This window comes from Alligator mississippiensis, chromosome 8 (assembly GCF_030867095.1).
Source record: "Alligator mississippiensis isolate rAllMis1 chromosome 8, rAllMis1, whole genome shotgun sequence".
NCBI classification, from domain to species: Eukaryota; Metazoa; Chordata; order Crocodylia; family Alligatoridae; genus Alligator; species Alligator mississippiensis.
In genome coordinates this window covers 17,580,061-17,606,055 of record NC_081831.1, presented here as the reverse complement: position 1 = coordinate 17,606,055, position 25,995 = coordinate 17,580,061, and the positions used below count along the sequence as shown (strand labels likewise).

At 42.5% G+C, this 25,995-nt stretch overlaps 1 protein-coding gene across 15 annotated transcripts in view; it reads left to right on the top strand.

The window, feature by feature from the left end:
* B3GNTL1 (UDP-GlcNAc:betaGal beta-1,3-N-acetylglucosaminyltransferase like 1) overlaps window positions 1-25,995 on the top strand; it is a 350,365-nt gene that overhangs the window by 40,178 nt on the left and 284,192 nt on the right. For 13 of the 15 annotated variants that reach the window (XR_002089783.2, XM_014595610.3, XM_019485756.2 and 10 more), the window contains one exon: window positions 16,076-16,141. The exons of the other annotated variants lie outside the window; for them this stretch is intronic. Coding sequence is in view for 12 of the 13 variants with exons in the window: in XM_014595610.3 (XP_014451096.1) it covers window positions 16,076-16,141 (66 nt within the window). In the remaining variant the exon portion in view is untranslated. The remainder of the gene's footprint in view (window positions 1-16,075; window positions 16,142-25,995) is intronic. 15 annotated transcript variants of the gene reach the window in all.

The following is a 25,995-nucleotide window of genomic DNA, read 5'->3' as shown; positions in this document are numbered from 1 at the left end:
ATGTCCCTGCACCTAAATTCTTGGATTGGACTAATCTGTCTGCCAAGTGGGAGGCCTGAGCAGCAGGCCCTCCTCAGCCCAAGAAGAGTCATATCAGTGCCTCCTAGGAGAGAGCCCCACGTAACAGGTTAGAGCAGGCATTCTCAACCTGGTGCTCAGAAGCATGATAATGCTCTTGTGATTTGATAAAGTGCTCTTCAACAAATCCAAAAATGGTGCTCAAAAGCACTCACAACCACGCGAAGAATCTTGTTGTGAGAGGCACAGGGGGATGCAGTGGATTGGCTGTTGGTTGAGTAGCATGACCTGGCATCTTGTAGGCTGATTGGCTGACTAGACAGGCACAGTGGTCGTGCAGAGGAGTGTCACAGTTAGTTGTGTGATAGCTGTTTGATCGTATGCATCTATGTCTGTGTTCTCTGGAATCAGAGTCTGTAGTGAATAAAGGACTTTGAGAAAGCTAGTTTTTTGCTCCTCGGGGGGAGGGGAAATGAACAAAACAACCCCCAACAATGTGTTGTACACTTCTCAGCTCGTGTGCTTCATACGTGTTGTACAAAGTGATGCCACAACTGAAAAAAGTATTTTTGAGTGTGTTAATGCTTATTGGTAGAACAATTGGAAAGAATATATATAAAACACTTATGCAGTTTGTCATTTTGCATAAAGTTGATATTTGTAAACTTGTATCGGTGTATCTTTGTAAACTTTCCAATGGTGTACTCTCCACAATGGGGGAAAAACAAAGGTCTTATTACATATTTGATCAAGGATGGTAGGATACCCGATTTTGTGCAGTCACTGTTTAATTCACATATAAGTACTTTGCAGTTGACTAAAAAAATTAAACAACAACCATGGAGTGTTTTAAAACTATTGTAAAAGTCATCAAATATCTGACATCAAGGCCACTCAATAAATGACTTCTAAAGGTGTTTCTGGAAGATTTACAAGCTCCCTATTCTGAGATTATTCTTCGTGCTGAAGTTAGGTGGCTTAGTCATGCCAAAGCACTTGGAGTGTGGGAGGTTTTTGAGGAGATAAAGGCCTTCTTAGTGTAAAATAAGAACTTCAGTTTATTCCCTGAAATTTTCACAGATGAATTCAAGATCACAGTCTCATTTATGGTTGATCTTTTTTTTTTTTGCCACTTGAATGGTTTGAATTTAAAGCTTCAAGGGAGATGCAACACTGGTTTTTTTGTATGAGGAAATAACGGCTTTCCAAAAGAAACTTAGTCTTTTTTTCTCAGTCAGATATGAGAGGGAGCCTTATATCAGTCTCCAGAACTCAAGAAATGTTTGTCAGAAGCTGAATCTAAACAGTGCCCACCAGTTATAACCAAGGCTGTCAAAAATCTTATTGATGGTTCAGGGGGAGATTTGAGTTCCTGCAGGAACACATGCCCAAATTTATGCTGATGACATAGCCATTAAGTTTCCGAGCAGATGATCTTTCAAGAATTTTCCAGGCCAAAGAAATGGCAGCGGCAGAATTAGAATTTGCAGATTTGCAGTCATCACTGGCTATAAAACACCGGTTTCAACAAGAAGATAGTTTTACATTCTGGGAATCATCCGACTATAAGAACAAATTGACTTTGTTAAGGCATGAGGCATTTAAAGTTCTTGCAGTGTTTGGAACAATACACATATGAAAGTAGGTTTTAATTAATGAACAACATCAAAAACAAGAAACGAGCAAGACTGATTACAGAACATTTGGAAGAATTGTATTTGAGGAACTCTTCATAAAGGACAAGTAAATATTAAGAAACTAGTGAATGCTGTTCAAAGCCAAGGGTCACATTAGATGCTGTAAGGTAAGGCAAGTTTTCTTTTGCATTAGGTCTTTTAAAACTTATGTTTCCAACAGTTATACCTCTTTGATTAATAAAGTTAATAGAAACGTCTGCATTATTTATATTTATTAATGTATCAATACTACATGTCAGTTATGTCACATTGAAAGGCATAATTGATGATAATGATTCTATCTATTTGATTTTCTTTTAATGCTCCATGAAAAAGGCTAAGTCACTGCGGTGCTCATTAATGAAAAATGGTTGAGAACCCTTGGGTTAGAGAGTAGTCTGGATTGGGGTATTTTACATTCCTTCTGTTGAAGCTCAGCTAATGGGCAGCCAAGAATGTAAGTCATTAGGTCAGCTACAGAGGCAAGTGAGAGGTAATGTGCCTCTACTCCTTCTCTACTGAATGCCTTCTAGGTCACAAACACATGGCACACAGAGGCAGCTCAAGGCATACACCATGCACAGCAAGTGAGGCCAGTCCAGGATGCCTGCACACATGGCATGCGTGGCTAGTCCAGGGTACATGCTGCATATGGTGCCAGTGCTAGACCGATCCCATACAGTAGATCCGACATGCAGGGCGGATCTGTGGGCTCAATCCAGCCTGTGGACCAGCCCTGTGCTTTTCATTTGGCCCACAGAGCCTGATGAATTTGACACCACTGCTATAGATTATTCTGGGGCTTGGAAGTTAGAGTACTCTCTGGAGAGGTGGGAGATGTAGGTTTGATCTAGCTTAGAATTCAGATCTTTTGTTTCCTGAGTGCTTATACAACTAAATTACTGTGTAAAAAGTTGACACCAACTACTGACATGAACATGAATGGATGCCACCTGAGGCTAAGAGATATGATTTCATTCATATACCCCTCTTCCCCACTTCCTACACATCAGGACTGCAGTACATTCAAACTTCTTCGAATGGAAATGATAAAAGTTCGTACCATTGTTGAGTGGATTTGATTGGCACAAAGTTTGGTTTAATGTCTTCTGGAATAACCAACATCTAATCTTCGGGAAAAACCGTTGCTCAGAAATGGTGTTCCTTAATTTAATTGTATCTGTGCAATGTGTTACAGCATCTATCACTTATGCTATGTACTTGTTTTGTAGACAAACCTTTAATGTATTCATACTTTGGCATTTGTGACGGGGCATGCTCAGGGCCAAGTCTCGAGTCAGCCCGCCCACCTGTCTCTATGGGGCAGCCTGCCCAGTCTTGCCTGCTATGTCTTTGCTGTTTCTCTAACTGGTGGAAAATGCAGGAGACTATCCATTACATGCCCCAATGTCAGGGGGCACTATCTACCACTCCGAACCTCACCTACACGGTGGTCCATGCCTCGCAGATGGCATCATAAGTTTTTGCTATATGCCCAGCCTAAAGCCAGACCAAGCTTAGTCCTTGCTGTCAGGCCTCTTTCTCATGCACATTCACACCGCCATCCTCTCACTAGGGCCTTTCACACTCCACCCCTTCTCACAGGGTCTCTTTCCTACTTCTCCAACTTGTTCCTCCCTACTGCCTCTTGGAGTGGCTCCCTTTGGCCTTGGGGCTTTATCCAGATCACACCTTGGGTGACAGATGTACAGTCTCTTGGGCCTCTCCTGCAACCCTCACCTGGGTAGTGGCCAGCCAGGTTTCCTTCTGTATTTCTTCAAATACTGTCAAAAGAGGTGAGCTAACAAGACAACAGGAGTACTGGTTTTGGGTGTTGCTCATGGTTGTAAATTGTGTTGTTCATCCATTCACCTGTCTGCTCCATTTTTTTTGGAACAAACATGGGGCTGATGTATAGGAAATTGTCATCTCTGTTTTATGGTGTGAGACTTAATTTCTGTATCTGTTTCCCATCAAGTGAACAAAGCAGGGTGGCAGAGCTAAGTCACTGTGTAACATGTATATTCAAGCATATGATAGCAAAAAAGATCTTTCACTGTGTGGTTTGTTTAGTAAGGGTCACTTAGCAGAAAAGTTCAGATTTTGATCTTTATTATAGAGGTTACAGATTTTTTTGGGAGGGGAGGGGAAGACTGAGAGGAGTATTTTGAATTTTTTACTGTTTGAATAGTGCTCTTTTTATGCTAGCTAATACAGGAACATTCTTTAATAAAGTACTTGATCTCTGGAGACATAAGACAGAATTTGCCACTTTGTTCCTCCTGCCAGTAGGAAGAATGGCACCTGAATAACAGCCTTTTGCAGTGAGAAACAACTAATTTCCTGTTCTGCCACTTGTTAAACTATGCAGTACTATAATGTTCCTGTTGGTATTTAAAGAGATGAGTTAGAACTGTTTGTTCTTTTTATGCAAAGCATGTATTTATTTTTCAAATATCAAAACTGAATGAATACACCTAGTCAGACAGAGGTGCAAATTTGCATGTTAACTCTCTTGCCACTTTGTACTTGGAGTAGACAAAATACTACATTCGTATAGTCGAAGTTTAGTTTCTGGCATATATAATTTTGGTACTATGAAGTTATTTTCAAAAGCACATAGCATTGGACTAATTTCTATTTAAGTCAAGACTTTACAGCATTAGACAGTTGCAGATAGAGAAACAGATAGTGTCAGTGCACCCCCTGACCAGCCACACTCGCCACTTAAGCAATGGGCAGGGGGGGCAGGTGGGAGTGCCAGTGCGGCTCCCCCCCCCCCCCCCCCCCCCCCGCAAGCGCCGGCTGAAGAAGCCGCAAACACTCCCAGAAGTGGTCGGTGGGATCGGCTGCGGGGCCCCCCCGCCCATGGTCAGCAGGACTGATTGCAGCGGGGACATGTGCCGCCCCCCCTCCCCCCCCCCCCCGGACTAAGGTGGCACAAGTCACCCATGCAGTTAGATTTTCAAAAGCACACAGTAGTGGTCTGACTGCTGTTGAAGTCAGTTGGAGTTTTACTGTGGACTTCAATTCAAGTAAAGTTAGGACAACATCACATGCTTTTGAAAATTTAACTTTCTATCTGCTTGTCCATTATTATGACTTCCTGTTTAATGATTGTTCCACAAGCGATTATAGAGAACATAATTGGGATACAGGTATGTTGCAGACATACCACGTACAACTGGAGAATTCAGTGACTGCAGAAAAACTGTATATGCGAGTTAGGAGAGGCTATATGTTTGAATAATTTAGTTTTTGCATGCATTTGTTGGAATATGATTAGAGTATGTTGTGGTATGGCATTTGCAACTTGCATGAAAATTAATTAGTGGTATAATTGGTGATTGAGACTTTAGTGGAAAATGAAGGATATAGATATGCTGGAGAGTAGGGCTAAGATTCAGAGTGACTTGGACAAATTGGAGAATTGGGCCAAAAGAAATATGAGGTTCAGCAAGGACAAGTGCAAAGTCTTGCACTTAGGGTAGAACAATCCCATGCATCGGTACAGGCTGGGGGCTGACTGACTGGGCAGCAGCTCTGCAGAAAAGGACCTGGGGGTTACAGTGGACAATAAGCTGATTATGAGCCAGCAGTGTGACCTTGTTGCCAAGAATGCTAACAGCATACTGGGCTGCATTGGTAGGTGTGTTGCCAGCAGGTCGAGGAAAGTGATTACTCCCCTCTATTCTGGTGAGGCCACATCTGGAGTACTGTGTTCAGTTTTGGGCCTCCCACTACAGAAAAGATGCTGACAAATTAGAGAAAGTTCAGCATAGGGCAACAAAAATGATGAGGGGGTGGGGGACATGACTTATAAGGAGAGGTTAAGAGATTTGGGTTTTTTTAGTCTAGCAAAGAGAAGACTGATGGGGGGATTTAACAGCAGACCTCAACTACCTGAAGCGGGGTTCAAAAGAGGCTGGAGCTAGACAGTTATCCGTGGTGGCAGATGACAAAACAAGGAAAAATTGTCTCAAGTTGCAGCAAGGGAAGTTTAGGTTAGATATTAGGAATAATTTTCTCACTAGGTGGGTAGTAAAACACTGGAACAGATTACCCAGAGAGGTCTATGATATGACTGAGTGTGACATTTGCCCCAAAAATCTGGTCTGGCTCTTTCTTGATATGTGTGTTGTTATCCTTGCATGTTGACACTGCCTTTGAGCCATACTTGAGAGTACTGTTGTGTAGCAAACCTTGCCCCCTTGATTTTTCACTCATCTGCATTAACACGTGAAAATGAGGCTGCTCTTAGGCTCTCTGTCTTGAACATGTTTATTAGCATACCTAAAATTGAACATTATTACCATTCTACTTCTTGCATTGTATTTTTCCTCATTGCTAACATGAGATGGACATAATTTCATGCAAATAGCAGCTGTAAACTGAAGTGACCAAGTAGTATTAAAATTAGTTTAGAGTGAAGTATAATCAGAATTATGTATTGCTTCCCCATGCTGAATATCAGCGTTCTTGATACTGTTTTGTTTTTAATTTGAACATAGATTGGTTAAATATATTTCTACCCGTGCAATGTAGGAGTCACAAGTCAAAACATATATAGCTCTGAAAGGCAAAATATATAGCTTTGAAATGTCTTACTTTTTAGTCGGGGTTTATCTGTTATCACCCATTTTCAGCAAACAACAAGTTTAATAATTATTTTTTTAAAAGAATCTCTGAAGTCCTTTGTAAAAGTAATATTTTATATTGAAAACTAGCTCTATTCTTGACATAAAGAAATAAAGTAGAGGTTATTTAATAGATTAAATCAACTCTCACCAAATAGTGGTCTCTAGTCTGTCCCCAGGTAGCTGTGTTTCTGGCTTAAGCCTTTGTATATCATTCCCCCACCTCTCCTCCCATTTGCTGTTCTTTAGAAAGGACAGTTGACTATCATTTTACTGGAATGTCTGCTGTGTCTGTACATGAACTCAGTGAGACTCAAGCTATATTGGTAACCATGGACTTCGTGATAAACACAGTTGCCATGTTTCTGAGGTAATATTGATCTATAGGGCTCTACTCTTCCCTGTCTAGTATCACTCAGTACTTAAGATTGATGAAAAAGAGAGTTTTCACCCAAATACTTGAAAATCAGTCTTGTTTCTCAAGTTTTATTACGAAACGTTGCTGAAACACTAAATACAAAGGAGTGCTTGTGATGATATATCTCTTACATCTTTTGCAAACTTATGTGCATGTGATAAGAACCAGCCTTTGTTATTATTTCATTGGCTTATCTGTAACCTTGAAACACATTAATTACTTGGACCCACTTCCAGGAACTTTTCCATTCTTGTTTTGATTTTTGATAAAGTGTGGCGTCACCCTCATATCAAGGTTATTCTACTCCTTGAGCTCTGCTTAAGTTACTCCTGCTGGCATTAATGTGGCTCAAACTTGTAACGAGAAAGGGGGAAAAAAGGACATTTGTAGTTGAATATTCGTTACTTGCCCATAATAGGCATTTCTGAAGAATGACCTTATTGTGAGAAACTTTGAGTACGGCAATTTCTAGAACATAAAACAGGAATATTTTTCAGAACATAAGCTCCTCTGTTGAGTCACACCTGGTTTAGTTTCTGAAACCTCACATAATTACTCATGATTCAGGCTGATAAGAGATGTTGTTAATTCCAACCAGGATATAAGAAAGGTTTAAACATCTCCACTAGGAAAAGGGGCTGGAAGAGAAGATAATGTAGAGGGAAATCCTAAGCTAAGGTTGGAGAATAAGCTTGGCTTGTATTTTGATTTTGGTGATATTTTTAAATATCATTAAAGCCAAACTTCAGAAAGAAGGTACATTTGGATTATGTAAGGGGTGTTTTGACTCTATTCAGAGTAATATAACGATTTCATCAGTTTTACAAGACTACCTGCTTTGTTTTAAGAAAACAAGGGGTCTTTATGCTGGTGCTTAAAGAAGAATGAATTCAAAACCAAAGTATTCTGTGTATTTTAAGTATGGTTTAATGGCCGATACATTCTGCTTTAAAAGATTTACAGTGAGTAATGTTTTTTATAGCATGAAGCTAAAGAACATAACAGATGGTTGACATTTTTACAGACTGTGAAGGGTTTTTCCCCCCTTTATTTTCTTCAAAAATATGTTGTTTTGTTCATAAAAGATGCTGTATAGACAGGCCTGGAGACTGACTTATCTTTCTTTTCCTTAGAAACAAAACAAGTAAAGAGCAGATAGGCTCTCAGTAGCTTTCGCGAACCAGTTCTCTTGTTCTTGACCTATAAGGCCCTAAATGTCTCAACCCTACAGATCTAAGGGACTGCTTTCTTCCTTATGCCCCATCACAATCCCTCAGATCAGCCAAGAGCAACCTCCTGCATATATTGTCAATATGCTAAGTCTGCTTGGGGAAAACATGTGGGAGGTCATTTTCAGTAGTCGTATCCTTAGCTCTAGAACTCCCTCCCTCTTGAGGTCTGCCATAATCCAAGCTTGAACATCTTCTCGAAGCACTGTAAGAACTTCCTATTTGGGCACGTGTTTAGCAAACAGAGGTAGGCCGGGATATTGCTTAAGACTATTTTGTTTTATGTTGATGCTCTAGTTTCTTTCTTTAAGTGATTTTGTTCTCTTGTTCATTCTTTTGTTTTCAAGTTATTTTGTCTTCTTATTGTAAGCCACCCTGAGCCTATGTGAGGAAGGGCAACATATAAATCAAATCAAATAAGGAAAGAAAGAGCTCTTCCCCATACTGCCAGGGAGAAGGCAGAGTAGAACTCTCAGTCGTGACTTGGAGTGATCACCTCTTAGGGTGAGGTTAGTTCATTCTCCAATCGCATGCAATCCTCGGCCACTTCGCTGATCCTCCTAATGAGGATTTCCATTGTAGATTGGGTATGAAGATCAGAAAGCAATTGTCAGATCATAAATTTTGGTCACTGTCAATTTGAGTAAGATTCAACATAATAATTTCAAGTGAAAAGCTTTATATCACACGATCAGTTTCCTGCTTGGCTTTGTTTCTTTACTTTTCTTTAAATACTGCAAGCCGAGCAACTTTGTGTAACCTCTTTGGAGTTTTTGGATTTCTTCTTTACAAGAACATTGCTTCAATGTTCCAGTGGAATATCCTTTGTCTGATTTCACTGTGGGCAGTTTGTATTTCTATCACTGATGTGTGAGATGCATTGTACTTGTAATTCTTATTCATGCACACAAGTTTCCTGTGATCTTGGCCCATAAATCAATGGGAGAATAGACCCTTATGCCTCTAACACTAAGAAAATAAAAGTCCTCTTCTTGGTATTTTATTGGTAACAATTCTTAGCTCACTTGTTGACGGACATGAATGCTGAAAATATTGTAGAATTGGATTTTTATAGTGGCTTTTGTTTATACATAGACTGATAGATGCATGAAATACATAAAAAATAGGCAGCTGTGAATCATGGATTTCTGTTGGTGTTTTTAATTCATGAAACTAAAGTTCAAGAGGCTTATGTAGTCGTCAGCACCTCACATTAGAATTTTAGCTCTATGTTCATGATGTTTGAGTAACATACAATGATAATTTAGCCTCTTTCCCTTCTTGCCTTTGCCATGGAGTGACATAATTGCAAGAGAATCTTACTGGCTCAGCAGCTGGTGAGCTCTTGTAAGCCATGGACATTTGATTTTGCTGTTTTGTGCAAGCATTCCTGACTGTTTAACACTGTTATGCCTATATATCTATGTGACTGTTATAATTACAATAATTTATATAAATATTTATAGTATACCTGCTTAATAAGCAGATCCTGAGAACTGGAAAGAAATCTTGTTTATGAAAGCTTGTTACAAAAATAATTCCACCTTGGATTTACTAAATAGCCATAAGAATTTGAGAAAATTGATTTGAAAAAAAATAAAAACCTTCTGTTTTTATATAATCCTCATGACTAAAGGCATTTCCCAAACTATCAAGATCCTAGACCTCTAGTTTTGCAAAAATACAGTCATTTTGCACGTATATTCTGGTTAGTTTGAGAAAACCCATGGCATCCTTTCACATCTGTCTGTATAGATTATTTATTCTATGATCACATGTCATTCATGGGACATCACATGGTACATGTCAGAAAGCATGACTCTTGATTCTTTCAGCCCGCCCTGCAGAGCACTCCTGGCCTGGCAAGTGGAATATGAGTTCTGTAAATTTTATGGGAACCAAGCTGGTCTTTGGCACTCTGCAGTTCCATTCTAACCACAGCTCTAGAACTACTATGTTTACCTGAATCCAAGACTACTCCAAATTTAAGACAACTGTCCCAGTAATTAGATTCTATCCATGGAAAATTATTAATTTTTTTATAAATAAATTTATTATAATTTCCCATGGATAGACTCTAATTAGTGGAAGCTTATCTTTAATTCATCCTCCCCACTGCTATGGGAAAAAGCAGCAGTGGAGGGGTGAGAGGCCAGACCCCTGCCCATTGTTCCGTTGCCCCTTCTCTGACCTGTGCCTGTCTGTCCCCCTGCCACATGCCGTGCTGCCTCCTGCCCTGCCATGCCTGTTCCTGTCTCTCGTCCCCTGCTCCCCTTTTCAGCTCTACCTCTCTGCCTCCCTTGCCTTTCCCCCTCACTTCCTGCCTGCCCACTCTCCATTACCTTGCCCCCCTTTACCCTCTGCTGCAGCTCTGCTCTGGCTCAAGGTATTCAGCAGCAACTCCCAGCCAGACCTGGTCAGGACTGAAGGGACCAGAGCCAGAGTATAAGGTCAGGGGAGAGGGGACAGCTAGATTGAGGGTAGCAGGGGGTGAGGAGAGGGTAGGCACAGGCATGGGGGGAGGAGAGGGGTTAGATTGCAGGTACCTCCCCTCCTCTTATGATCCCCCCTGTACCCCCCCCCCAGCAGCAAGCCCCCTCCCCTGCTAAATTAATCATTCTGTCCTGGAGCCCAGAGACAAAGCCAGAGCTGAGTCACTGCCTGCCTCAGGTTGCTACCTGAATCCGAGATGAGGTGTTTTCCCCCCATGCTGACTGTGGGATGGGTAGACAACTTGTCTTGAATTTGAGCAAATATTTGCCCCAGATATTTCTTGATTACACAGCTGGATTTAAGCTTGAAATCTCACTTACTGAAGAAAATCTTATAGTTAACGTGAAATTCCAAACTATGTCTTAAAAACAGAAGAAAGGCCAGGGCCTTAGTCACATTAGTTTTCATCAGCCATTGTTTGTTTCCTAAGGTGAGGTTATCCTTTGGCAGGACCTCTGAGATAAATTTATAGTTGATAAAAAAACTTATCAACCTTTTCGGCGATATTTACTTTATTTGTAGTTTATCTGTTAGGGTTCAGAAACTTTATTTTATGTGTCTTTATTTTATGCAGATTTGTTGGTAGTGACTTTATTTTGCTGTCTTACTAGGTAACCCTTAATTACAAGGCTCCCAACTGCTCAGATATCTACTTAAAAATTATGCAAAGATAAAATATCCAATGACCATAAATCTTTGGGCCATAGATATACTGGACAAATATTATGTAGATTATTTTTGGCTTGACAAAATAGCAAACATTCAAACACGGGAGCTGAGCAGTCTCAATACATGTCCAGGTCACTGCCTGCTCAGTTTCAGCAAATCGCTCATTTGGTCCGACCTCAATAGCAGTGGTGTTACCAGAATCAACTATAAAACGGTCAGTTTGTAAATATCTGAAAGACAAGAAGATGATCAGTAGTAGCCAGCAAGGATGTGTTAAGAACAAATCATGTTAAACCATCTTGATCTGTATTTTTGACAGGGTGAACAGTTTGGTGAATAAGATGAATACTGTGGATATGGTGTACCTGGACTGTAATGAAGCTTTCATGCAGTCCTATTTGTCATTTTCATAAGTAAACTGGAAGGATGTGGGCTAGAGAGACTTATTGTTAGGTGGATTCATAGTTTGTTGAATAACTGCAAACAAAGAATAACTATAAATGGTTCAGTATCAAGCTGGCAGGAAGTCTTAAATGGAGTTTTACAGGGTCTTTTATGGATTCAATGCCACTTAACATTTTTATTACTGACTTGGATGTGGGCATAGAAAATATATTGATCAGATTTTCAGATGACACAAAATGGGGAGGCTGGGTTTAAAATTCAAGAGTGTCTTGATACATTGGGAAACCAGACTGTAGACAGCAAAATTAAAATTAACAAAGATAAATAAAAGGTGCTTCAAACAGATTAATAGATTCATAGATACTAGGGTCAGAAGGGACCTCAACAGATCATTGAGTTCAACCCCCTGCCTAGGCAGGAAAGAGTGCTGGGGTCAGATGACCCCAACCACATGCCTATCCTGCCTTCTCTTAAAGACCCCCAAGGTAGGGGAGAACACTACCTCCCTTGGAAGCCCATTCCAAATTTTGGCCACCCTTACCATAAAGAAGTTTTTCCTGATATCTAGCTTAAATCTGCTCTCTGTCAGTTTGTGACCATTGTTCCTTGTTACCCCAAGAGGCGCCCTGGTGAACAGAGCATCTCTGATCCCTTGCTGCGCACCCTAATGAATTTGTAGGTAGCCACAAGATTATCTCTCAGCCTTCTCATGCAGAGGCTGATGAGGTCCAGGTCCCTCGGTCTCTCCTCATAGGACTTGTCCTGTAAGCCCCTAACCATACGAGTGGCCCTCCTGTGGATCCTCTCGAGTCTATCAACATCCTTCTTGAAGTGCGGCGCCCAAAACTGTGGTCTGACCAATGCCGCATAGTGGGGAAGTATCACCTCCTTGGATCTATTTGTCATGCATCTGCTGATGCATGATAAAGTGCATTTAGCTTTGCTGATGATTTCGTCACATTGGCAACTCATGTTCATCTTGGAGTCCACTATGACTGAGATCCCTTTCTGCTTCTGTGCTGCTGAGAGGGTCACTTCCCAGCCAGTAGGTGTGCTGGATATTTTTGCGCCCTAGGTGCAGCACTCTGCACTTGTCCTTGTTGTACTACATCCTATTGTGTATTGCCTGCTTTTCTAACCTGCCCAGGTCTACATGCAATCGTTCCGTACCCTCTGGAGAGTGCACTTCACCCCATAATTTAGTATCGTCTGCAAACTTGGACAGAGTACACTTCACACCCAAATCCAAGTCACTGATGAAGATACTGAAGAGTACAGGTCCAAGGACCAAACCCTGCAGGACCCCACTACCCACATCCTTCCAGGTCAATACCAACCTGTTTAATACCACACTCTGAGTGCGACTGCTAAGCCAATTTGCCACCCACCGGACCATGTAAACATCTATGTCACAGCCTCTCAATTTATTTATGAGAATAAAAAAAAAAATTAAGACTCAGCCTGAGCACAGGTGCAGGGAAGTAGCAGACAGCTATGGGCAGAGGAGTCACTACTTTGGAGAGATGAGGGACCCAGAATGTAGAAAGTGAGTGAGATGGGGCCCTCACATGGGACTTTGCATTGGACTCTACAGAACCCAGGACTGGGCTTTGCTTGAGGGAGCTTGGCCTGCAGGCACCTGGTATCAGATGTGATACAAAGTGTAACGGGGCTTTCCTGGGGCCAGTCTGCCATTGGCCCACCCACCTGTTCTGGGCCAACCGCCCGCTTCCTCACCTGCCATGCCTTGTTGTTTCTTACTCGGTTGTAATAAGGTGGGAGGCCAGGTTATTAAGAAATATATGAGAAGAAGAAATATATGGGCAAGTACAGAGTGAGGGATGACTGGCTTGGCAATAGCATTACTGTGAAGGATCTTGTAGTTATGGTGGATTGTAAATCAATGTTAGTCAGCAGTGTAATGCTGCTACTGCTGTTGCAACTGCTGCAAACAAAAAGAAAAAGACAGAGAGAGAAAGAAAGCTAGTGCACTTTTGCATCATGTGCAAGACACAAGAGGTGATAATACCATTCTGCTCTGTGCTGGTTAGTCTTCAGCTGAAGTACCATGTCCTGTTTCAACACCATATCATTAAAAGGATGTAAAGAAACTGGAAACGGACCAGGCAAGTGATAAAAATGATAAAAGGATTGGAAAGCAAGTCATATGAGGTTAAGGTTGAAGGAACTAGGTATGTTTAGTTTGCAAAAAAAAAAGAGATTAAAGGCCAGTGTGATAGCAGTTTTCAAATATTTGAAAGTTTGCCATTAAGCAAATGGAGAAACATTTTTCTCCCTTGCCACTGAAGACAGACCATGAAGCAGTGACTTTAATTCCTGAATAATAGGTTTAGATTGAATCTGAAGGAAAAATGTCTAAGAACAGAGGTCCAAATTGCCTAGGGAAATTATGGAAGCACCTTCACTGAGGGTTCGCAAGAAGTTGCTAGGTAAACTTCTATATGGGTTGGATTTAGGGAGTTGGACTAGAAGACCTTGAAAGTCCCTGCCAAACCCATGATTCTACGTGGAGGTGATATGATCATTTGTATATGTTTAGAATCATGTATACAGAAGAGCCTAAGATTTGTGCACATAATTCACTTGTATTTGGCCTGAAAGTACCAGAAGAATTTGTTCATTGCTATCCCACACATATAATTGTTGTGCTGTCCTGAATATGATTCAGTATCAAATGATATTGCCCTGTTTTCTCCTTTTGAGAAGGCACAAAAATCCTGCATAGAAATGTGTTCAGAGAACTAGGTTCTTATATAATTTCCCTGTCTCATGGGAATAGAGTAGTGTACAGAATAGAAGAGCATAATTTGAAAACCCAGGTTTAATTTTTACGTCTACAAGTTTTCTTCAGGTTCCTTTTTAAATACTGTGTTTTTGGTATCATAACTGTCCCAGGGGCATAGGACCAGAAAAGGGGGAAGCCTCATTCAGAGGCAAACCCCAGACCAAGGTGAAAGAAAGAAAAAACATACCTGTTGCAGGGGTCTGGAGGAGCAAGGAAGCGTGCGGTGGAAAACCACCCGTGCAGTTCATCAAGCACGCCCATATCCAGCCGGGGCCCGGTGACATCATGAAGAGATGCTACCCAGTGAAGATAAGAAGCAGTTTCGAAGGCGCGGGAAGTGGGATGCTGAGGACCGGAGGAGCAGTGGGAGAGAGTGTCCAGCCACTGCAATCAGCAATGGTGGTGGCAGTGACGACCGGAGCTGTGAGGGATCCCCGAGCTGGGGAACACCAGCACGGATCAAAAGAGCTGGCAGGAAGACTGGCAGTGGCAGCAACAGCTGAAGCCGTAAGGAATCTCCGAGCCGGAGAAGGTGGGTGGGGACTGAAGGAACCGGCAGGGAGGCCGGCAGAGGCTGAGGCAGCAGAAGCTGCAAGGGATTCACGTGCTGGAGAAGACTGGCACAGAATCTACGGAACCACAGGAGAAGTCAGTAGCAGCTACAGCGAAAGTTGGCATGGGAGCTCCTATCAAAGGCAATGGGTGCCGCGGCCCCAGGGTGGAGGCGGATCCTGGAGGGAAGGGGAGAGAGAACCCAGTTGGAGTGAAGGCATGGACCCCGACCCAGAGGGCGCGCTAGCCTAGGGACGTTAGGGGCTAGAAGAATACGGGGCTCTCGTGGGTGTTCCTCTTCCTTTTTGTTTTCCCTTTTGTTGTGCCCCCCCGGTAGTTGCATTATCAGTTTCATTATTTTGGTTCACGTCGGGGTCACTTTAGGGCAAGGGGTTTATGGTGAGAGTATTGATTGTGTTCCCCTTTTAGGATTTGTCTCGTTCAGCTCCCTAGCAAGAGCAGACTAGCGGAGCTCTTAGCACCAGGTTAGGGTGGCCGGGACTTCGTCTGAGGGTGAGAAAGGAACCATGTGAGAATGCAGTGAGGGCCAGCGGCATCAGACATAGAAGGCCCAAGGCATCAAAGAAGACAAGCCCAAAGGCCAAGAATCATCAGACCCTCCGGGTCTGGCCAGGGCCCAGGGTGCTCGTTTGCTAGAGGAGACGCGGAGACTGGGGAAGATATCAGCAGGGGATAGCCACAGAGGATTCAGAGGCCCGTCTCAAAGGTTGGCACATGGTCGGGGTATAGGGAAGGTTGGAGCCCCATGAATGTCTGCCAGGACGCATGACTGCTCTGGATTCACCCTCGAAGGGGATCCCCTCCACTGAAGGACCATTCAAAATTGTGGCAGGCAAGTTTGGGGGTCACCCTGAAGGTAGCCAAGGTACCCTCTGGGGTTTGCACGAAGGTCCCTGGTGAGCAAGGTCAGCAGCTCAGGCAAAAGCAACGCGAGAGTGAACCAACGAGAGGAGGCGGGCACAATAACCTATGTGAAAAGGAGCTAAATAATGGTCAAAGCAATTTTAATACTTGTTGTATCTGTATTTATAAAAATGCTTTGACTGCAGGGCAGTAATATGATAGCTAACCAAACATGACATCCTGATATGTGTTTGAGTACTGTACTGTGACCCATTTAATGTAAAATAACAGTGTGCTATTTATTGCAGGATGATGTTATGATGCCACAGAGAATTAGATTGCAGTACGAAGCTGCCATTCAGCATCCAAACAGTGTGAGTACTTTTTCTTTCTCACGTGTGTCTATTTTTCCTTTAAAGAGTACCAAATACATTTCTTCAACAGAATATAAAAAATTTCACATTTGGACTGGTAGTGGCTAAGCATTACCTAACATACACTTTCCCTTTAGCTAAACACTAGTGCATAACAGTAGCTTTTATTTCATTTTTCCTTATAATTATTTGTTGTGTGGCAAACCAGAGCCTGTTTTTGTCAGTAAAATACTACTTTAAAATAGGTATGAAGATTTCATCAAACCAGCATTAGGTTGAAATACGTCACTTAAACTAGAACACATTTTTATGTTATACATTAAGCATTGGGAAACTTACAAAGAACTTTTTGCAGCTTGATTTAAGTAAATGTGATTAATGTTTACAGTTTCTCAAACAATAGGAATGTCAAGGGTTTGTTGTAAAAAGGTTGTGGTGAAATGGACATTTTTCTCATAACTGGCTGCAAAAACGTGGTCTTCTAAAGAAGTTTTCAGTAGAAAAAGGATTCTTTATTTCTATAGTACAAATGTGTTTATTCAGGAAAAATTAAAATTTTATATACTGTGTGGTGGTTGGAGAGAGAGAATATTAATTGGTTAAAACCAACAGTACCCTTTGAAGGGAGTTGTTATATATGTTCCATTTACTTCCTGAAGATGGTAAACATGATGAATATTTTGGTGGTATGAAATGTCAGTTTGGTTTGTTCTGTGTTGGACATGAAGAACTTCTTATTTCTTTAAAAATCAGTTTTATTCCTTTCCAAACAGTCAGTAAAAATAGACTCCCTGATGAAATTAACCTCCCAAGAGAAAATGTCAAAGCTTTCAAAGGAGAGTTTAAGGGATTTCTGTAAAGCAAAGGTCAACTGATTTTTATCTGTCAAAAAGGTATTTACTATTGTAGCTCTGTGAACAACATAGACATTCTTAAAATTATCTTTCTTTGGGAGGTAAGCACCTTTGAACTTTCCCACCCAAGACACTTAGTCTAGAATAGAGTATTGTCTGCTAAACAACCTGTTTTGTAGCGGTAGGATGTACACCTGCTCTTCTCCATACCTGTATGTCAGCTTTCTAATGAAATATGATATTCCTTGCTGTATAATTTATGGAATTGCAGTGTTAGTAGTTGTCGAGCAGTAGTTCATACAGCTCGTACTGTGAGCATACTTGAATACTGAAACAGGAAAAGTAGTAACTGGATTTTTTCCAGCCTGATATGTAGAATTGGATATAAATTTACATTAAGATTCCAGAAACTGAAAAGATAAAGTAGAACCTGTGAATTTGTTCTATAGAAACACTTTTGAGAATAGTCATGCTCCCCTCTTGAATTTTACATATGTCTATATATTGATCTTTTTTCTCTGTTATTTCAAAATCACAAAACAAATTAAAACTTTTGTTTTGTGGACCATGTTTTCTGCATTTCCCTTTTCTACTTTGATACTTAAATGTCATTCGTCAACATGAATTACTACTTAAGGACAGTCATGCCAATCATCATTGGCATTGATGGAAGGAAGTCTTTGGGGGAAGTACAACAGAACTGAAGAGTGAATGGACAGGGAATACTCATGACTTCTCACCCCTATTTCTTCCATACTTCATCTGGTTGCTTTGAGAGGCTACTGTCCAGCAAGCAAACCATATGTACACACAAGTGTGCTCTCTCTCTCTCTCTCTCTCTCTCTCTCTCTCTCTCTCTCTCTCAGCCTGGGGAAAGTAGTAAAATGGGCTTCTCAGTTGAACCAGGGCTGTTAATGCGCACCATTGTCACAGCTACAACTTATTTTATATTTGATGTTACTTTTCACCTGCCTATTCTGTTATCAGTTGCATTTCCTCAGAAAGAATTGCTTAGTACTTTTCAGTTCTAAAAGAGAATTTTGGCTTATGAAGTAGCTTGGATTTAGATCAAAAGTTGTAATGCCTAAGGCCATGCTTACACAGTATTTTTTCATTATGTGAATGTGGGTGAAATCCAGTTTGGTTGGTTATATGCATCCTTGATGGTTGATGTAACCTTAAAGGAGCTAAGTGGATTGGGTGATAGAGTAATGCATTAGTTCATTTACCTCAGGGAGTTCTGTAAACAATATTGTTCAAGCAACAAATGAACTGAGCAGAGTTGTTTGAGCTTAATTCTTTTAGGCATGGATCCATACCACAACATTACCACATATAATTTGGCAAAGCATCTTTATGCAACAGAAATCCACAAATGGCTGATCTTAAAAGTGAATTATTCTTTTTTCTTTAGTGTGGGCAGATTTCAGTATATATATTTCTTACAAACAGATGGTATATTTTGTAGCAGATAAATATAAGATTTCTTTGTACAAGATTTTACTGTATGCAGTTCTGCTTGTCTAGGCTAGTTGCATATTGACAATACACATTAAGAAAAAGAACAAAGTTTTTTTTGCATGACCTTACACGTGTCTTTACCTATTGTTTAGTCATCATTTTGTGTCTAGTATGAATAATTCCTAGCTGACCTACACTTACCTCTCTGCTACCAGGGAAAGTTTTTGCTTTCATTTTCTGTGGTAGAAATATACCAGTATTAATGATATTGGCCATGTAAGCCTTCACCTCGTTAATTTGAACCAGTATTTTGAGAGTGCAAATGAGGACTTGTGAAGAGCTGTGGAAAGAAGAATGAAATAAACTAACTGGACAACTCCAGTAAATATCAGTAGATTCAGTGGTGCACAGAGTAGGTATTAATTTACCGTATTCACTTAAATTCCAAGACACAATTATTTTCTGCAATCAACATGGGGTGGGGGGCAAGCCTCATCTTGGATTTGAGTACTGGCTGGGGCAGGCAGTTGCTATGAACCCACCTCCAAGCTTGGGGCAAAGCTGAGCTGGAGTCACTGTCTGACTGGGCCAGAGTGGCTTGTGTAGCAGGAGATGGGGTGTGTGCAGCAGGGCAGCACAGGGGAGACTCTGTGGTGAGGAGTGAGGGTGGTACCCAGGAGAGACTGCATAGTGAGGGGGGAAACCCACAGTGTGCAGCTCAAGGGTATAGCAGGGGAGACTGTACCAGCCAGCCCAGTACCTGACCCTGCCAATTACCTTCTGCCCTGGCCTCCAGTCCTGACCTGGCCTGGCTCTGAGCTGCCACTGCTGCTTCTGCCTGGCTGGGGCAGGGCAGGGATTGGGGCCAGTGCCACCACCTCTGATTACCCTAGAGTCTCTACAGAAGGTGAGTGGTGGAGGCAGGGAGGCATTGGTAATGGGGGGGCAGGCAGTGGGGAAGTAGCCAGGGGTGCAGGTGGAGGTACAGCGGAGTGGCCAAGGGTCAGATCTGTCCCCCACTACCTCTTCCCTGCTATAGTAGTGAGGCGGACAAATTTATGACCCACCCCCCAATAATTAGATTCTATACATGGAAAGTTATAAGAAATGTATAATATTCCAGGTATAGAATTAAGTATTATGGGGTCGCCTCAAATTCAAAGTAATCTTGAGTTCAGGTAAATATGGCAGGTACCATTTCAAGGACCAGCATCCTGTCTAGGTGGTTTTTTATAGCCTTCATTGCTGTAGGATTTGATCTCCTCATATTACTTAAAAAATAATAGTTTTCTCACTCTCTTTCAACTTTTCCTGACTCCAATGAGCGGTGAAAGATAGTTAGCCTTGTTAGACTGAAGTCAGGCAGATGGCAGGACTGGGGGACACCTTATAGACTAACTTGTTTAGAAAGACTTGGCCTTTCTTAGGCTACAGGCTTCTTCATCAGATGCCACCTCAAGTCAGCCGGCCCTGACAGTTTACACCCCAGGGTACTCAAGGAGCTGGCTAGCATCATAGCTCACCCCCTGTCACGGATCTTCAAGAACTCTTGGCACTCAGGTGAAGTGCCCGAAGATTGGAAGAAGGCCAATGTTGTACCTATCTTCAAGAAAGGAAGGAAAGTGGATCTGGCAAACTACAGGCCCATCAGCCTGACTTCTATCCCAGGGAAGGTCTTAGAAAAGATTATCAGCGGCCATTCTTAACAGACTGGCCGATGGCAACATCCTGAGGGATAGCCAGCATGGGTTTGTTGCGGGTAGGTCCTGCTTGACCAATCTTATATCTTTTTACAACCAGGTGACCTATCACCTGGACAAGGGAGAAGAGATTGATGTCATATATGTTGACTTTAAAAAAGCCTTTGCTCTGGTATCCCATGATCACCTCTTACTAAAACTGGCTAACTGCGGCCTTGGCCTCACCACGATCCGCTGGCTGGGGAATTGGCTCTGTGGTAGGACCCAGAGGGTGATGGTTGATGGAAATCAATTGTCGTGTTGCCCTGTGACCAGTGGGGTGCTCTGTCCTTGGGCCTACACTATTCAACATCTTCTTTAATGATGTGGACATTGGTATCAGAAGAAGACTGGCTAAGTTCGCTGATGACACCAAACTCTGGGGCAAAGTGTCCACACTTGAGGACAGGAGGGCAATCCAGGCTGACCGTGACAGGCTCAGGAAATGGGCAGTTGAGAACCTGATGGTGTCTAACACCGAAAAATGCAAAGTTCCCACCTTGGGAAGAAAAACCTGCAGCATCCTTATAGGCTTGGCAGTGCTATGCTGGCTAGCACTACGGGCGAAAGGGGCTTGGGGGTCATGGTTGACCACAAGATGAACATAAGCCTTCAGTGTGATGCTGCAGCTAGTAAAGCGAGCAAAACACTGGCTTGCATCCATAGCTGCTTCTCAAGCAAATCCCAGGATGTCATTCTCCCGTTGTACCTTGGTGAGGCCGAAGCTGGAGTACTATGTTCAGTTTTGGGCTCCACAATTCAAAAAGGATATGGAGAAGCTTGAGAGAGTACAGAGAAGAGCCACACGCATGATCAAGGGTCAGGAAAACAGACCTTATGATGAGAGGCTGAGAGCCATGGGACTCTTCAGCCTGGAAAAGCGCAGGCTCAGGGGTGATCTGGTGGCCACCTGTAAGTTTATCACGGGTGCTCACCAGAATCTGGGGGAACGTCTGTTCACCAGAGCACCCCAAGGGATGACAAGGTTGAACGGTCACAAACTCCTTCGTGACTGTTTCAGGCTGGACATAAGAAAGAACTTCTTTACTGCTCGAGTCCCCAAGGTTTGGAACAGACTGCCACCGGAGGTGGTTCAAGCACCTACCTTGAACACCTTCAAGAGACAATTGGATGTTTATCTTGCTGGGATCCTCTCATCCCTACTGACTTCCTGCTCCTGGGGCTGGGGGCTGAACTCGATGATCTTCTGAGGTCCCTTCCAGCCCTAATGTCTATGAAAACATGGTGCCCTGTGACCAGTGGGGTGCTCTGTCCTTGGGCCTCCAAATTATATGTGGTAATGTTGTGGTATGGATCCACGCCTGAAAGAATTAAGCTCAGACAACTCTGCTCAGTTCATTTGTTGCTTGAACAATAGAAGAGCAGCTGAATGAACCCGAATGTTATAATCTGTGTTGTTTGGTCCAGCGATGGGAAGGAATCTCTAGAGAAAGTTCATCAGTACTTTAACAACCACTATCAAACTAACTGGAGCATGCTTTACTCAGCACATTCATTTCATGGACAACACTGTGGAACTTTGCAGTAGTCACATCATCACCACATTGTATTAGAAACTAACCAACTGCTACAGCTACCTGCACGCTACCAACTTTCATCTTAAACACACCACTAGTTCCATCATTTACAGTGCAAAGCACTCCATTACAACTGGGGATGTGTATTTTGGGGATCTTAAACAAGGATTCCTACAGTTAAAATACAATCCAAAAACTGTAACCACTCAAATCAGCAGCCTCATGGGGCCGGGACAGTGCTGGGCTCTTCCTGGGGGGGCTGGGCCAGGGCTGCACTCAGGGCAGCGGCGGCACTGGGAGGGAGCTACAGGGGGGGAGGGGGGTCTTCAGCCACCCCAAAATTTGCTGTAGCTCCCCCAACCCCCCTCCCAGCATTGCCACTGCTCACCCCAAGCACAGCTCAGCCCAGCGCCCCCCCGCCAGGAAGACCCCTGCATGCATGGGGTATTTTTCAGCCATGTTAGGCAAAAAAGGCCAATTTCCAATACTGTCTATTTTCCCTATATTGATGCCGATCCGATATGGGACCGATGTATCAGTGCAGCTCTACTGCTTACAATGCCCCTCTGCTCTCTACATTGGACAGATGGGGCAGTCCTTCACTGCTTAATTTATCCCTTGGGCTCACTTCAACCCATTTTTGCCTCTCTCAGTAGTATCCTTTCCTTGCCCCCCCATCCCTGTCCTTTGCATTTAAATTACTCTATGCTTTTCCATTTCTTGCTGTCTACAAGTCCATTCATAGCATCAGATGAGGTAGCCTGTGATTATGTCTCCTGCTGACATGAACCTATTCCTTATGGCTGACAGTATCATGCTTCCAATTAAACTAACTTTTTACAGGAAGTCATTGGTGTAGAAGCAGAGAAATATTTTCTTATATCTAGGATCAGTACGTCACCTTAAACTGATTTCTCTGTATAATGGGGATGCAGTGCAGAAAGCACTGTGGTGGTTGGGATGGGATGGTTTAGATTACCTGTATTTTGGAATAGGTGAACTTCTGTGTTTTGAACAAGCTGGAACTGTCTTTAGGTATGTGTTTCTCTTTTTTGACAGAACAGTATTTTTCACCTTTTTTCTCTCCTTTGGCTGCATTTTACCACAGAAAAAGTTTCACTGCTTCCCTTCTGTAGATTATTCTTCACCCTGCTTTCACCAGCCGTATATTAAAGGGAAAGAGGTTTCAATTCTTCAGTTGAGAACCTACTATATCGTGAGTTCCAGTAGTAGCTCCATCTAGATGTTACAAATATGTTAATCACTGTGACAGGGTCTACATTCACCAGTCACAATTTTTTGGGTGGCCACAGATGGTAGTCACTATTTTGTTGCTATAGCTATTTGGCTGTCCAAGTGCTAAGCAGAGTTTAGGAGGCAGCCCAGTATTACAGAGGACATCTTTAATGTCTTTCATTATGATGAAGAAAAGTTCACCAAAGCACTTGCCTCTTTCTTTTGGTATCACTTCAATCTTTTCCATAATCAGCATCAGCCAATGTAGGGCGAAAGCCACGTAGGGCGGTATTTTCAGGTGATGCAAAACTGCATATTTTATCCCTGTCTATCAGGATTTCAGCTAATATTCCACAGTAGCTCTCCTGTTGACTTTATGAGGAAGAAGAGATTGTTGAACCCCTCATCTGGGAGAATCTGGGTATAGAAGAACAGTAGAGAATTTACTGTTGAGTACAGCAGAAACTTTCTCAGTGAAACATTTTGTTAAGTAGTTATGCTTCAGGGCATCAGATTTAAACTGCTTTTACTGGCTCCTGTTGATATCTGTGTTAATTGAAATACAGGCAGGAGATTAGTCAGGGAGTATAGGTGGTATAAGGGAGTATAGGATGAAAAATTAAAATAGAAAATGAGAGAGCTGGGTTACCTGATATGTTGACAGCCAGCAGTATAAGTTTTAGGAGAGTGGCAGCCTGTAACTTGAATTTGTAATGATTACATTCACATGCCAACAAAGCTTGCTCATCCTACCATAGATATGAAAGGCTTTTGTTTGCTGTATCTTCTTATTACATTTGTACTACAGTGGTCCTGTAAATACAGGTTGCCACTTGAAACTCTTTTGTCTGCTGTTCAAACTTCACACAACGCTACCATATCTTGGGAACTGAGGCAGCTATTATGTAGTTTGGTAATTACATTACCTTTGGCATGGATTTGCTTGAAGTCTTCTGAAGCAGGTATTCTTGTTTCAGCATGGCTAAACATTGCAAAATGTATATAATTTGTTGCTGCCATAGTGTGGAGGGGGCACCACCATGAATAGAAACTTACTGGAGGGAGGAGAGCCCAGAGAGGCACGGAGCCAGCGGGATGCTGCCGGAGACCAGAAACATAGTAGGAGAGGGGCAGCAGGGGGAAAAACACACAGTGCTGAAGATCAAATTAAAAAATCCTCAGTGTGCACAGTGAGAACCAGGGCCAGCACTGGCATCAGCATGGACCTGCTTTATGGCAGTGTGCCAACACCGATTTGCCGGCTGGACCCCTGGAGGGGGAATAAAAAAACCCCACTGGACCAAGATCTGGGAGGACCACAAGTGAGTCCTCCGGAAGACCCAGAGTGGCCTGGGGCTGTGTGCAGCCCCACCAAGGGCATATGGTGGGAGCCCCAAGAGGGGGCATGCCAGGATGATAGAAGCCCAACAGGGCCTAGGTACTACCTGGGATGGAGCACTGGATCCTGGATACAGCCAGCCGGGAATGGGACAGCAACAAACCTGAAGTGTGAGAGAGAGAAGGAACCTGGGACTGCTGTGGACCAGGACCAGGGAGAGAAAGGAGCATACCTTTCTCTCCCGGGACGGTAACCCAGAATGGGTAAAATTACAGGCCAGTTAATGTATGGCTCAAACCCAGACAGTACACCATCTGAGCTGGACTTTTCAAACCTAAAAAGGCAAACAAAAAACTGTTACCATGACGAGCAGACTCTGTCTTAGTCACAGCTTGGAATTAACATCAGTGGTTGGCATAAGGCGGAGGCGGAGCCCTGAAACGGGAAGCTGGATGGAAAGATTGAAGGAGGGCACCAGGGGAGGCAGGACTTAAAATCATCCTCCCAATAATAAACTTATACCAACAAAATGTGGCAGGCAAGAACCCCTAGGGACCATCCGGGACATCTGACCGGACGACAAGCTGTCCACCATGAAAGAGACAGTGGTGTCCGAAAAACCAGGAAGAACAAAAACGCGCTAGCAAGTGGCACGGGAGGTTACACATACCTATGTCCTATTCTTAAAATATCCTCCTGCTTATTAATAGTAATACACTGAAAGCAAAAGAAACTGACTGTATGAATTTCCATGCATCCATGTACACTTCTTTTTACTGGAAAGCATATGAAATGGTTGTTTATTAAATGTTCTAGTATTTTAAGGTATGTATAAGATGTAAGTAAAACATTTTAGGAAGTTTCAAAGGCTGCCTATAGACGTTCAGGGAGGTTCAGACTCATTCAAGCTTTAGTTGAAGTGCCCCTGCTGCCATTTTGAAGCATGGGGACATTGATACACAAGATCCTGCGGGTGCTTTAATTAATTAGAGCAGCTCTGAGAGCCACTCTAAAGCACCCATCCCCACCCCCGGAGCATGTGTACAAATGCCCCTTAGGTTTCAGGTCACTGAGCATCTGGATCAGTATCTTTTGATCTCATTGTAGAGAAGGAGCACTTACACCTATATTTTAAGTCAGGTGACTCAGAAGCTCAGACCATTTGTTACTTATTGGCCATAGCACATCCTCTGGGCATGGGCTCTGATTAGGGGTCAAGGGGAGTGGATTGACCTCCACAGAGGTCTTGCTTTTCCTTAGCTAAGTGTGGAGACAGCAGTCTCCATTAGACTTGATTTTTTGTTCTTACTGTTTCTCTATCTCTTTTTTTCTCTACCTTGAATAAGTCGGATACCATTTTTAAGTAGCCTAAATGAACGAATACAGTATTTTGAGTAAGTTTACAGAAACTGAAATTCTTAAAAGATGGGTAGACTAAACCAGACTCTATGAAGCACTGCTAAACTGTCATTAAGCATATTTACAGACTATTGTAACATTACCCAACTCTTTGGACTGATAGAACAGTTCTTGCCTCCCACCTCCTACCTTTTTCCATGCTACAGAATGTTTGTCTGTGGCTAAACTTCCCTCTTTTGTAATACTGCTCTTCTATTGAAGTCCAACTGTTACAAGTCTTCACTGGCACTTACAATTACGTCATCTTCTAGACAGTGTATACTTGTCA